At 39.4% G+C, this 15226-nt stretch overlaps 1 protein-coding gene across 1 annotated transcript in view; it reads right to left on the bottom strand.

The window, feature by feature from the left end:
- Window positions 1–15226, bottom strand: part of PIK3R2 (phosphoinositide-3-kinase regulatory subunit 2) — a 233576-nt gene that overhangs the window by 53642 nt on the left and 164708 nt on the right. Inside the window, exon 6 of the mRNA XM_053702938.1 lies at window positions 8368–8569. Within this exon, the coding sequence (XP_053558913.1) occupies window positions 8368–8569 (202 nt within the window). The remainder of the gene's footprint in view (window positions 1–8367; window positions 8570–15226) is intronic.

The raw sequence follows: 15226 nt of genomic DNA, 5'->3' as shown, positions 1-15226 counted from the left end.
TGGCAACTGGCCATCCGAACAAGATCCGCATACCAAAACCTGTGAGGCCATGCTGGAGCCACCAGCAGTACAAACGAACGCTCCATTAGGATTTTGGAAATCACTTTTGGAAGAACTAGAGGCGGAAAGATATAAGCAGGTTGATAATTCCAAGGAAGCGACAACGCGTCCACTGCTTCCGCCTGAGGATCCCTGGATCTGGACAGATACCTGGGAAGTTTCTTGTTTAGATGAGAGGCCATCAGATCTATTTCTGGAAGTCCCCAGATTTGAACAATCTGAAGAAATACCTCTGAGTGAAGAGACCATTCGCCCGGATGTAGCGTCTGGCGACTGAGATAATCCGCTTCCCAATTGTCTATACCTGGGATGTGAACCGCAGAGATTAGACAGGAGCTGGATTCCGCCCATACAAGTATCCGAGATACTTCTTTCATAGCCTGAGGACTGTGAGTCCCTCCTTGATGATTGACATACGCCACAGTTGTGGCATTGTCTGTCTGAAACCAAATAAACGATTCTCTCTTCAGAAGAGGCCAGAACTGAAGAGCTCTGAAAAACGAATGGAGTTCCAAAATGTTGATTGGCAATCTCGCCTCCTGAGATTCCCAAACCCCCTGCGCTGTCAGAGATCCCCATACAGCTCCCCAACCTGAAAGACTCGCATCTGTTGAGATCACAGTCCAGGTTGGACGAACAAAAGAGGCCCCTTGAATTAAACGATGGTGATCCAACCCCCAAGTCAGAGAAGATCGAACATTGGGATTTAAGGATATTAATTGTGATATCTTTGTATAATCCCTGCACCATTGGTTCAGCATACAAAGCTGAAGAGGTCTCATGTGAAAACGAGCAAAAGGGATCGCGTCCGATGCAGCAGTCATGAGACCTAGAATTTCCATGCACAAAGCTACCGAAGGGAACGATTGAGACTGAAGGTTTCGACAAGCTGAAACCAATTTCAGACGTCTCTTTTCTGTTAGAGACAAAGTCATGGACACAATCTATTTGGAAACCCAAAAAGGTTACCCTTGTCTGAGGAATCAAGGAACTCTTTGGTAAATTGATCCTCCAACCATGTCTTTGAAGAAACAACACAAGTTGATTCGTATGAGATTCTGCAGAATGTAAAGACTGAGCAAGTACCAAGATATCGTCCAAATAAGGAAATACCGCAATACCCTGTTCTCTGATTACAGAGAGAAGGGCACCGAGAACCTTTGAAAAGATCCTTGGAGCTGTTGCTAGGCCAAACGGAAGAGCAACAAACTGGTAATGCTTGTCTAGAAAAGAGAATCTCAGGAACCGATAGTGATCTGGATGAATTGGAATATGAAGATATGCATCCTGTAAGTCTATTGTAGACATATAATGCCCTTGATGAACAAAAGGCAGAATAGTCCTTATAGTCACCATTTTGAATGTTGGTATCCTTACATAACGATTCAATATTTTTAGATCCAGAACTGGTTTGAAGGAATTCTCCTTCTTTGGTACAATGAACAGGTTTGAGTAAAACCCCAGACCCCGTTCCAGAACTGGAACTGGCACAATTACCCCAGCCGACATTTCAGAAACGCCTGAGCCTTTACTGGGTTTACTGGAATGCGTGAGAGAAAAAATCTTCTCACAGACGGCCTTACCTTGAAACCTATTCTGTACCCTTGTGAAACAATGTTCTGAATCCAAAGACTGTGAATCGAATTGATCCAAACATCTTTGAAAAATCGTAACCTGCCCCCTACCAGCTGTGCTGGAATGAGGGCCGCACCTTCATGCGGATTTAGGAGCTGGTTTTGACTTTCTAAAAGGCTTGGATTTTTTCCAGACTGGAGAAGGTTTCCAAACGGAAACTGTTCCTTTAGAGGAAGGGTCAGGCTTTTGTTCCTTATTCTGACGAAAGGAACGAAAACGATTAGCAGCCCTATATTTACCTTTAGATTTTTTGTCCTGAGGCAAAAAGGCTCCCTTCCCCCCAGTAACAGTTGAAATGATTGAATCCAACTGTGAACCAAATAATTTATTACCTTGGAAAGAAAGAGAAAGCAACGTTGACTTAGAAGTCATATCTGCATTCCAAGATTTAAGCCATAAAGCTCTTCTAGCTAAAATAGCTAAAGACATATACCTGACATCAATTCTAATGATATCAAAAATGGCATCACAAACAAAGTTATTAGCATGTTGAAGAAGTTTAACAATGCTATAAGCATTATGGTCTGACACTTGTAGCGCTAAAGCCTCCAACCAGAAAGTGGAAGCTGCAGCAACATCAGCCAAAGAAATAGCAGGTCTAAGAAGATTACCTGAACATAAATAAGCATTCCTTAGAAAGGATTCAAGCTTCCTATCTAAAGGATCCTTAAAAGAAGTACTATCTGCCGTAGGAATAGTAGTAAAGGCATATTTAACTTATCAGATAGACCACTGTCCAATGATGAAATTAGAATTTTAGGAAAAGGCCTTAGTTTTTGCCCTTCTAACTCACATCAAATGTTTGAACTGTTCGTAGACCTAAATAAATACACTAGAAAACTAGCCTTGCAGCGCTATTTTGCTAATAAACATCTTAAGACCCAAAAAACTATAGGCCTGCCAGTCCTTACAGACAATATGACAGCAGAAAGAAATATGCCAGTCTTCTATATAGACCCAGAAGACCTCTCAGAACAATTGTTCGAAGGAGTAATCCATACGAACCTTTCCCTACCTTCAACTTTTTATCCCCATGGAGAGAATCTAGCTTATCTAGACATTTTCCAAAATTTGGTATTAGAAGATTTTGAGAAACTTCCCCTATACAATAAAAAATATAACAATATATGGCCCAATGAACAAAGGGCTTTACGTAACCTTTCAAATGACAATACGATCATAATCCGCCAAGCTGATAAAGGCGGCGGTCTAGTAATACAAAATTACGAAGATTACATATGTGAGGCTAAGAAGATCCTGTTAGATAAAGACTATTATAAACAACTCTTAATAGACCCTACAGATACATTCACCAAAGAACTTAAAAAACTAATTACTTATGGCCATGAACATGGGATCCTGACAAAAAAAGAGAGAAAATTCCTCACACCTACCAATCCCAACACTCCATATTACTACCACTTACCAAAAATTCATAAACAAATCCATAATCCTCCCGGTCGACCAATCATTGCGGGTATGAATAGTCTCACTGATAACCTTTCATTATACATTGATTTTTACCTCCAAAGATACGTAATTCAGCTGAGGTCCTATATAAAAGACACTACTGATCTGCTGCAAAAATTATCCAAAATCAAAAAAGAACAACATCTAGTTTGGGTATCTTGTGATGTAAGCTCACTTTATTCCAACATCAAACACGACATAGGCATAGACTCTGTAGACAGTTATCTTAGTGATGATCCATATATGTCTGATATTCAGAAGAATTATTTGCTCAAACTCATACATTTCATATTAACTCATAATTATTTTAAGTTTCTGGATAACTTCTTTCTTCAGACCAAGGGAACGGCCATGGGGACCAGATTTGCTCCCAGTTTTGCAAATTTATTTATGGGCATATTCGAATCCAAGTACATCTATAATGCAAAATGGGAGCAAAATCTGGTCTTCTATGGCCGGTATATAGACGATTTATTATTTGTTTGGAGGGGAACATCCCAATCACTTGCCTCATTTCAAAATGATCTCAATGATAATACCATGGGAATTCAATTTACTTGGAACATCCAAATAGATAAAATTGACTTTCTGGATGTGACCCTTATGTGGGGAGAGGATAATTGTATTCAGTCATGTACTTTTTTCAAACAGGTAGACAGTAACAATTTTTTGGATTACTATAGCAACCACCACACTAGTTGGAAAACAAATATCCCATATAGCCAGTTTAGGAGGATTCGGCGTAACTGCACAGACATAACCACTTACGATACACAAAGCATACTTCTCAAAAATAAATTTAAGGAGAAACACTATCCAGAAGAATTAATAGAATTAGGTTTTCAAAAAGCACGCTCTCTGAATAGAGGGGAACTGTTAAAACCAAAAATTCCAAACAAACCCATAAAAGAAGATCCAAATTTTGAATCTTCATTCATTACTAGATATAACAATAACCACAAAGAGATCAAAAAAATTCTGTTTAAACACTGGCCATTACTCAAACGGGACCCTATTTTTAAAACAATATTACAAGATAAACCCAGATGTACATTTAAAAGAGCCCCCACAATCAAAGAAAAACTGGCACCTAGTAAGGTGGTCATGTGCAAACGTAAGCTTAAAAGTCCTAATAATAGTTCTCACAGTTCTATAATGTCAAACATAGGAACCTATAGATGCAATAAAAATAGATGCCATATGTGCAAGTACATCACCAATGGCCTTAAAAATATTATATCTAATAGTACTGGAGAATCTTTTGCCATTACTCAAAGAATAACATGCAATTCCAACTATGTAGTTTATTGTATAACATGCTTGTGTGGCCTACAATATATAGGTCGCACCTGTAGGAAAATTAGACAAAGATGGTCAGAACATTTAAGATGTATCCTTAAGGGATCTGATATAGTACCTCTAGGCACCATTTTTCCATTCATGGCAAAAATAATTGTGTCATGAACATTACCCCATTGGAAATTATTCCTGCCACAAGTTCCCAAAATAGAATGACCAAATTGCGCCAGAGGGAAACCTTTTGGATTTATCAATTTAAAACTCTATATCCAGAGGGCCTTAATGAAGTAATAGACTCTGCTGCTTTTTAACACATCTTTTATATATATATATATATATAACATTGTTGCACATCACATGTATTTTCTGAATTATATTTCCATATGATATATGCACTGCACTCCATATATCATCACATTACATCTAACACATATCACCTTAACAACTTTTACATTTGTTAATATATTTTCTAACATCATTTATTTTCTAGATTTTATATGTAGCACTATCCCACACATATAATACACGAATTTCACATATTACACATTATAGTGTCCACATAGGTCTTATGTAGATATATTATCTTATGACAATGTACGAGTCTAACAGTAGATATAACTATGCAATACACTCGCATCCATCACTGTGAGTTCATTAACTCATGCACACATGTCAACATATGGTATGTTTATTTTATATACTTATTTTATACACACATTTAGTTATGTCTGTAGTTAGTAGTTTTATCACTTAGCTCACTACACATTTTTTTCTCACGTTGAGCTATCAGCAAATAACTCTTGTAGAATATTTCACTTTTGTATAATCCGCACGAACACGTTATTCACACACATAGCAACTTATGGTAACAGATTCCGTATCTATGGGAGTCAATACACGTATCCTAACGTAACCCTGACGTCATTGGACACACACCCGAGCTCCAATCATATGGAGCAACACATTACACGATCAGGGAAGCATTGAATATAGCACTCTCATTTGTTATGCGATACACACCCCTGTCAGACGAAGCAATCACATTGGATATTTAATACAGCACTTTCATTAGTTCAGTGATACACACCCCTTTATGTTAAGAAATTCATTATCATTCTTTATGGCAGTTTATTATTTGATTTACATCTTGGCCCATTTCTAAATATCATCAGAAAGGATAGCTATTTAAATAGCGTAATTTGCAAAAATAGTTTTATATACATGTACATGTAATTTGACAAATATTTACAATTATTTACAAACGTGTTTTTACACATTCAAGATAACTCAGAGAGTCTAAGTTTTAGGATATACTTTATTCAAGTTCTTATATGTCGAGAATGATTAGCATATTACATTGTACTAGATATTTCCTTTTATGCATATTGGATTGTATTTTTTGTAACTTTTGTAACATCCGGTTAGAATATCAAGGGAGTTAATTTATGCAGCACCTGTTACAATGAGTTACAGCTGACCACATTAAGCCTGCACAGGTATATATGTAAGAGACTCCAGTGTATTCAGTATCATTTGCCTGAGGAAAAGGCGCGGTGAGCGCTTAGAAACGCGTAGCATTATACAACAGATGTCATTGTAGATCTGTGTATATATTCTTTTATCCTTTTTTTATAAAATATTTTTATACAACGATACTGGAGTTCTCTTGTTTATCATCCTGACGTCTATCCTTTCACACTCGAAATTCATCTCCAACTACAGCAGTACTGCTTGAGCGGTTATGTGCACTAGGACACTATAATATTCCTAGTACGCTACATTTGCACTACAGGGTGCAATACCCTCTGTGAGTATCCATTCGTAAGCATAAGCAGATATTCACCACTCGTCCACAATTGATCTGCACTAGGGGTCGCCCTCTTGTTTTCTCTCAAAATAGTAGTACGTTTAGCAAGAGTAGAGATAGCCCCATCAACTTTGGGGATTTTTTCCCAAAACTCTAATCTATCAGATGGCAAAGGGTACAATTTCTTAAACCTTTGCAGAAGGAGTAAATGAAGTACCCAGACTATTCCATTCCCTAGAAATTACTTCTGAAATAGCATCAGGAACTGGAAAAACTTCTGGAATAACTACATGAGGTTTAAAAACTGAATTTAAACGCTTATTAGATTTAATATCAAGAGGACTAGACTCCTCCATATCTAATGCAATCAACACTTCTTTAAGTAAAGAACGAATAAACTCCATCTTAAACAAATATGAAGATTTATCAGTGTCAATATCTGAGGCAGAATCTTCTGAACCAGATAGATCCTCATCAGAAATAGATAAGTCAGAATGATGGCGGTCATTTAAAAATTCATCTGAAATATGAGAAGTTTTAAAAGACCTTTTACGTTTACTGGAAGGAGGAATAACAGACAGAGCCTTCTGAATAGAATTAGAAACAAATTCTCTTACATTAACAGGAACATCCTGAACATTAGATGTTGAAGGAAAAACAACAGGTAATGGATTATTACTAATGGAGACATTATATGCGTTAGAAAGTTTATCATGACAACTAACACAAACTACAGCTGGAGGAACAGTTACCAAAAGTTTACAACAAATGCACTTAGCTTTGGTAGAACCAACATCAGGCAGCGTCTTTCCAGAAGTAGATTCTGATCCAGGGTCAGGTTGTGACATCTTGCAATATGTAATAGAAAAAACAACATATAAAGCAAAATTATCAAATTCCTTAAATGACAGTTTCAGGAATGGGAAAAAATGCAAAACAAACAAGCCTCTAGCAACCAGAAGCAATAAAAAAGTGAGACTGAAATAATGTGCAAAAAACTGGCGCCAAGTATGACACCCACATTTTTGGCGCCAAGTATGACGCCCACATTTTTTGGCGCCAAAAATGAGGCCCACATTTTTTGGCGCAAAAAACGTCTGTAACACACATGCGTCAAAAAATGACGCAACCACGTGAAAACTTCTGGCGTCAACTATGATGCCGGAAATGACGAAATTTTGCGCCAAAAAAGGTCGCGCCAAAAATGACGCAATAAATTGAAGCATTTTCTGCACCCGCGAGCCTAACAGCCCGCAAAGAAAAAAGTCAAATTGAAATTTTTAAGGTAAGAAAAAAATATTTATTCATATGCATTTTCCCAAAAAAATGAAACTGACAGTCTGAAAGAAGGAATACTGATTATCCTGAATCATGGCAAATATAAGTTTAAACACATATATTTAGAACTTTACATATAAAGTGCCCACCATAGCTTTGAGTGTCATAAATAAAATAAGACTTACTTACCCTAAGACACTCATCTACAAACCAGTACTGAAACGAGAATCAGTAGAGGTAATGGTATATAAGAGTATATCGTCGATCTGAAAAGGGAGGTAGGAGAAGAATCTCTACGACCGATAACAGAGAACCTATGAAATAGATCCCCTAGAGGAAGACCATGGTATTCAAATAGGCAATACTCTCTTCACATCCCTCTGACATTCACTGCACTCTGAGAGGAAAACCGGGCTTCAGCCTGCTGCGAAGCGCATATCAACGTAGAAATCTAGCATGGGAGGCAAAGTTTGTAAAACTGAATTGTGGGTGTGGTGAGGGGTGTATTTATAGGCATTTTGAGATTTGGGAAACTTTGCCCCTCCTGGTAGGAATGTATATCCCATACGTCACTAGCTCATGGACTCTTGCTAATTACATGAAAGAAATATATATATATATATATATATATACACACACATACACACATATATACATATATATATATATATATATATATATATATATATATATATATATATATATATATATATATATATATACACACACACATACACACTCAATTATAATGATTACAAACTACTATTGTCTGTAGAATATATAGAGCATTTTAGGAAAGGTACAGAACAAGCACTCACCCTGTTATTATGGGTCGGAGCAGAAGAGGGCCAAAAATCTCTGCAGCCAACCTAGAAGTAAGCCCATTATGGTTGCCAGCATCACATAACTTCCCAATATGTCGGAGCATGTGCTGAAAAGTGAGCACATGCTGTAGTGGAGTGGCGGGAGGCTGGATAATTAGGGAAATCTGAGTTTGTCTCTGCTCCTCATCAGCTGTCTCTGTAAGAAAGGTTAAGATTATAAATGGTTAGAGGAACAATGAAGTGCTCTCTGAGTCACTGGATGTAAACCCAGCATTCTGAGGCTGTGCTAAGTGAGCACCCAGGGATGTGAGTTTTGCCAGTGTCATGGGATAGGTACAAACTCTGGTTTGAGAGTGTAGTATGTGTCTAGGGTGTCTAGGGGAGATTACAAATGTTTGTTATTTCAGTGTGTTTGTGTGAGATTTAGTATGGCTCTAGGTTAGGGACCCAAATAAAAGAAGCCTTGATGTGATACATGGGCCTATTAACATTTGGACAAATGCGGTAACTTACTCTTTCATTTTATGCTTTTAATATCAAATTGTTTGCACCTGAGAGAGTGCCAACTTTCATCCGTGTTGTGTTATCCTGTGTATAAGTCATTTTTTTTCTGTTGGACTTTGCACCAAGGCTCGGAGGTTAATCTAGCGTTCTGAGATCGTCAAATAAGCACCCAGAGCTTTGAGTTTTGTCTGTGTAATGGAATGTGTACCCATTGTAGTTTGAAAGTGTTGAAATAGATCAGTCATTGTATACAACATCCGCAAATCTCTCCACAGAAAATATCAGCAGGGTTTTCACTGGAGCAGAGGATTATGGGTAATTTTATGCATATGAGATTCAGAATCCTCTGCTGTTTGCTGAGATTTTATGTGGAGAGATTTGCAGATATGGCATACAATGATCTGCTGTGTGTTACTTTACCAACAACATGAAGGGATTTCCCCTTGCCTTTTCAGTCACCGTAACTTATTTGAGGACTGGTTTGAATGACATGACCTATGCAGCAAAGTAGAGATTTATCATGTGCTGATGAGATCTAAAAAAACTTATTGTACATATCCCAGTTATGGATAAAGCAGAGTGGTGCTGCACCAGCACGCGCAAATCCTTATTTAAAAGCTGTAAAGTTATTCCCGTACCCTGATCTGGTGTAAACACGGTTTGCTGTGGTTTTCTGTACAGATGTGCCATATAATGTACCTGTTGTGTGTCACTATATTTACAATGCAAGAAGTTTTTTTGTTTGTTTGTTTTTTACCTCATCTTACACCATACTCCCCCATACTGAAACTGTTTTATATTTAACTTCTTCATTGATCTAACCAGTCACTGTGCAGTATGTACGTTGCAGCTTCAGATAAAATCATTTTAAAGGCTTATAATGGAACAATAAAGCCCCCTAATTCCCTAGAAAACAGCGGGTTACACACATCTTGAAAGGGACATTGTACCCTAAAGTTGTCTCCTCTTTAACTTGTCCCCAATTATTCATTTTACATGTGGGACTGTTCAATTGTTAACAAATAGCAAATTTACCTTTATTTCTGCATTTGAAATGGCCGATTTTGCCTGTGTTATCCATACCTATACTGACAGTTTTCTCTGTTTCACTATGTTTAACTGAGCATTTTATATGGCATTTAATGTTTGTTACATGTCCCTTAAACAAAGAAGAAACAGCAGAACAACACAACATGTTATAACCTGGGGAGCATTTAACAGAGGAGAATGGTTTATGCTAAATGATTGGTCCCTTAGGTGACTTTATAATGACCTTTGATTTAGAAGATTTAATAGGTGATGTTTGTACATAGTAAAAAACAAAAATTATGACTTACCAGATAATTTCCTTTCCTTAGATACAGGGAGAGTCCACAGCTGCATTCATTACTTTTGGGAATACAGAACCTGGCCACCAGGAGGAGGCGAGGCAAAGACACCCCAGCCAAAGGCTTAAATACCTCCCCCTCTTCCCTCATCCCCCAGTCATTCTGCCGAGGGAACAAGGAACAGTAGGAGAAATATCAGGGTGAATAAAGGTGCCAGAATAAAAATAAATTAAATTTAAGGCTGCCCTCCGGAGCTGTGGACTCTCCCTGTATCGAAGGAAAGGAAATTATCTGGTAAGTCATAAATTTTGTTTTCCTTCTAAATACAGGGGAAAGTCCACAGCTGCATTCATTACTTTTGGGAAAACAATACCCAAGCTATAGAGGACACTGAATCCTAATGGGGGGGGTAATAATAATGCGGCCCAATCTGCGGGCACCACAAGCAGAAAAAATCTTATCTCCCGAAAACTGCTTCAACAGCAGCAGCAAAAAAAAAAAAAGTGTTAGCAGGATCAAGTAACTGCACAACAATTAGGACCGTAAGAGACCACAACAGAGACCACACAAAATCACTGATCCCAAAAGGAGCACACAAACCTCTGAGGAGACGAGAGCCCCTCTGACTATGAAAACAGGCAAAGAAACACTCCTCCCCGAACACAACAAGGGGACAACCAAACTTCCAACACCATACTCTTCCATAGGAAGAATACAGAAACAAAGTGACTATACAAAGCAGGACTGAAAGGACCTCGAGATACGATCATAGAAAAAAAAGGGAGAGAAGCCCCTTGCAGAACCCAAAGAAACAGTCTCCTCAGAGAGAAGACCCAAAAAGGACGGAATTACCCGACTGTAAGAGTACCAGGACCTGGAGAAAACTCCAGAAACGTAACAGGTTAATGAATAGACAAATTCAAGGACCAACTGCTGCATCGATACAGAGAACTGATGACAAGAAGTCTAAGTCTGGACTGACAAAAGTTGAATGCACTTGCCTGACCGACAGCCGCGTTATTGCAAAAAGAAATGAACACCAAGGGTTCATGATCCCAGGAAAGAACAGAAACAGATAAGTAGATCTGCTTAGGAGCTCACATATCCGGGCAGAAGCGATGGATGAAACCACCTGTAACCGCACGTCTGTTTGACAGCCCGGCTAACCCTCAGGCTAATAACTAGCCGTCCTATCAAACACTGGCCAAGAAACCTATCTCCAGAACACTCTGGAAGGACCAGAGAGAACCTCAAGAGAAATATAGAATCAGAGAGAACCAATACCCCCCCACCAAACCAGCGGGGGGAAGGCCATCAATCCAATAATGAAACGAGGGACCAGCTACAAGCTGAGGAAAAGACTGACACCCTTCCGAAACCCCCCATTCATAATACATCAAAACCCAAGGGCAAAGACCCTGTCAACACTCCATAAGAAGGAGCACCAATATTAAGGAAGACCATCCATAAAAACAAGTTGTAGCACAAAAAAGGAGCAATAACGAACCCTGATGCCTACCCCTGAAGGGAAACAGCAGGGCAAGCCCATAGAGTATCTTAACTCAGAAAGCCTAGGAGACTTCCTGTCTGAAAATTCAAACAGAATCATAAACCACCCTGGAGCCAAAACCAGCTGCAGCTGAATTTAAACTCCCAATTCTTCAGGTTGCCAGGTGGCTACGCTATTTACCAGACCAACATAGCTTGCCCCCCCCCCCAACTGGAAAGGGCAAGAGAGATTCTTTAAAACTCCCAGCAGACAATGGAGAAACCAGAAATGTCAAGAATAGGAGCAACCAGAATCCAAAATAAAACAGGATACTGTATAAAAACCCTCCTAGATCCTAGAAACAAGGTTACTGGAAAACAATACGGTCCCTAAAAATCAGATTTCCTCAATATGACGATAGGAAAAAATCCATTCCCCTGATAAGGGAAGAGAGGACCGTATATCAACCCTCAAGAGGAAGAAGAAATAAGCTCTACATAGAGAGCATAGCAAGCCAATAAAAACAAGAGAACCCCTATGGAGCACCAATAGAGGGGGGAAATACACCTGTATAAAAAGGAACCGGGAAAAAGACTCCAACAGTCAACTGTCATCCCCTCATAGAGAAAGGTTAAACCTAGTTCCTAAAGAAAACTGCCACAGCAGATTTCAAACTCCAAGACACAGCTTTGCAAAGCAGGATATTAACTTGTAGGCCACTTGGACTGCATACGATCCAATATTAGACACCCAACCAAGATGATATAACCATGACCCGCCTGACATCCAGGATAGAAGGGCTTCCTCTGGACCGAAAAACAACCTCTTGAGAAGGAGGAAGAAAAGAAGGTAATTAGTACCCAAACAGGACCAGCCTGTTAGTCAGGATACAAAATATCTGTACAAACCGCAAAAGAACAGAGATAACTATACCCAACCGAGACCAGCCCAATATGAAGGATACAACGTATCTGTTCAAGGAGCAAGCAGAAATTCTACATTTCTAGCAGGGCCAGAAAACTGAGAATAATCAACAAAAAAACATATAAGCTCAAAAGCTTCCGGACATATTGAGGGAACATCACCCCAACCAGAGACAACTGTATAGGATTTTTTTCTTTCTTTCTTTTTTTTTTTAAAACTTCCACCGGAAGATTCCATCAATTGCGACATAAAAATCGCTAATACCAGAATCCCAGAGAGAAAAGTCTTCCTAAGAAGAGCTTCAACATAATCTCATGCTCAAAAATAATAGAGAAAAAAAAACTTATCCTGGATTAGAAAAGAAATTAGGCAAGAGCACACAAGAGATAGCCCAAAGGAAAGTGAAACTGACAGGTCCTGCCCGTCATGCAACAATTCCTCAAGAGCTCCGAACTGGGAATCTGATACAAAAATAAAGAACAACAATATAGAGGCGATAAGGAATAGGATCACCATCCCTCCAGTCGTCTAAACAAGCTCGCTATCTGAATCAGAAGACAGATTCAGCTGACAGATCAGAAATCGGATCCTCTAACGTTGCCAAAACTTCTCTCAGAAGTACCCGCAGACGAGCCATTCTAAATTTAAAAGCAAAATCCAATTCCGCCGGAGCATCCGGGGTCTTCAACCCTAGAAGTAGTACCTCTGAAGCCTCAGAGGACATTGCTTCCCCAGAAGACTGATCAGATACCAAAGTCCTCTTACATGCTGGACCTTGGTCAGGAGTACATGGATTAAGTCTTCGTTTGCACGTGGCAGGAAGATGCAAATGCACTAAGGCCAGAGAAATGGCCATACAAAAACGTGCAGTAACCTCTGGTGGAAAAAAGGCCTTTCTTCAGGAGAAGGGGGAATGTTATGTGGGGCAACCACCTGTGTAGGAACAGAAGATGTTAGGGAACGCACCTCATGGGATACCAAATCCTCAGAGGTGGATGGCTCAGTGGTCTCTAATGTTCCAGTATAGGAAGATGAGAACACTCTATACAGAACATAATTGAGAGGGCTGGGTTACCCGGGCATCCTCACAATATACACAGGTATCAAAATCTGAATCAGAGGAAATCCCCTCTAACATATCAGAATCCTCCACAGCTCGACTAAATAGATTATGGTCAAAAACAACAGGCATCTTACACCCCCAATGGCTTGGACACTCACCACCTCCTATGAGCCAGACAGGTAGAGAAACAGATCCTCTCCGCAGTCGCATGGTCAGGAATACGGAAATGGGAAACAAAAAACGTGACCGCACCCGGTCACGTGGTGCAACGCGCAGGATTCACTCCCGCTAAGAAAAGTGTGCCAGTCCATAAAACTGTGCCACTCAAAATAACCTGTACGCTCCGTAAAGCCTATGAGCCCCAAACGTCCTTGCACATAAACAGTCAAAATCACATAAACACGATTAAAGTCCCCCCTCTGTTCAATAATCCCCTTCCAGAGATATTATCCCATGATTCCATAAAGATAAATGAGTCCCACTGAGACCCTGTCTTCTAACATTAAAAGTATGTAAAGAAACGATCTTACCGGAATCTATGTTGTGGAATAGCAACACGGTCATCCAAATTTGACAGATTGTAGCAGCGCTTCTGATATGGACTCGGGTGCAGAAAAGCAGGCAGCGAAACTCGTCAATGCTGATTGCTTATGGAGCTGTTAATATGAGGCGGGATGGTTTCCCAGAAAGACTCTTCCTGCATCTCCGGACTCTAACCTTCATCAATGCTCTCACTGAGAGGCTGACAAGACTACTTAAAACTCCAGTCCCATCTCGAAGACTACTACCCTCAATAAGAGACTCTCCGAAATCTTCCGACACTTTTCTGCCTGTGACGAGAGGCAAAGAATGACTGGGGATGAGGGAAGTGGGGGAGGTATTTAAGCCTTTGGCTGGGGTGTCTTTGCCTTCTCCTGGTGGCCAGGTTCTATATTCCCAAAAGTGATGAATGCAGCTGTGGACTCTCCCTGTATTTAGAAGGAAACAGATTATAGAGTGGTGTGTATGGTATACCACACCACCAGAATAACCCTTAGGAGGCGCTCTCTATATAACAAAACAAATCTAATTTATTTATTTTTTATTAATTCAAGCACATATATCATACTAAATGGATGAGAATATATATAATATAATTATGAAATAATATAATAAAAGTCCAGATATAAGTCTGTATGGTAAATCCTCCGGCTGCTCTTTGTTTTGAGGGTGGTCAGCTCCTCTGGTGATAATAATCTAGAACACAATAACACAAAGGCGCCAAATGGCCTAGCACAGCTATGATTATAGGATATAAGATAGGAATAAACCAACTCACAATGGAAGTGCACCTCTCAGGTGCTGTTGACACAGGCTGGAACTTCTCAGTAGTCCAGCAGTGGCAGATATGGGTATCGGCAGATAAGAACGCAAATAGTAGTATAATGATAAAATGTATTAAAATACAATTTTATCATTATACTACCACTTGCATGCTTATCTGCCGATACCCATATCTGCCACTGCCATCTAATCTTTTGAATCACTTTTCCCATGGGACTAGTT

Source organism: Bombina bombina, chromosome 2, assembly GCF_027579735.1.
Source record: "Bombina bombina isolate aBomBom1 chromosome 2, aBomBom1.pri, whole genome shotgun sequence".
NCBI classification, from domain to species: domain Eukaryota; kingdom Metazoa; phylum Chordata; class Amphibia; order Anura; family Bombinatoridae; genus Bombina; species Bombina bombina.
Note: the sequence above shows the minus strand (reverse complement) of the source record. Positions and strands in the feature narration are given on the sequence as shown.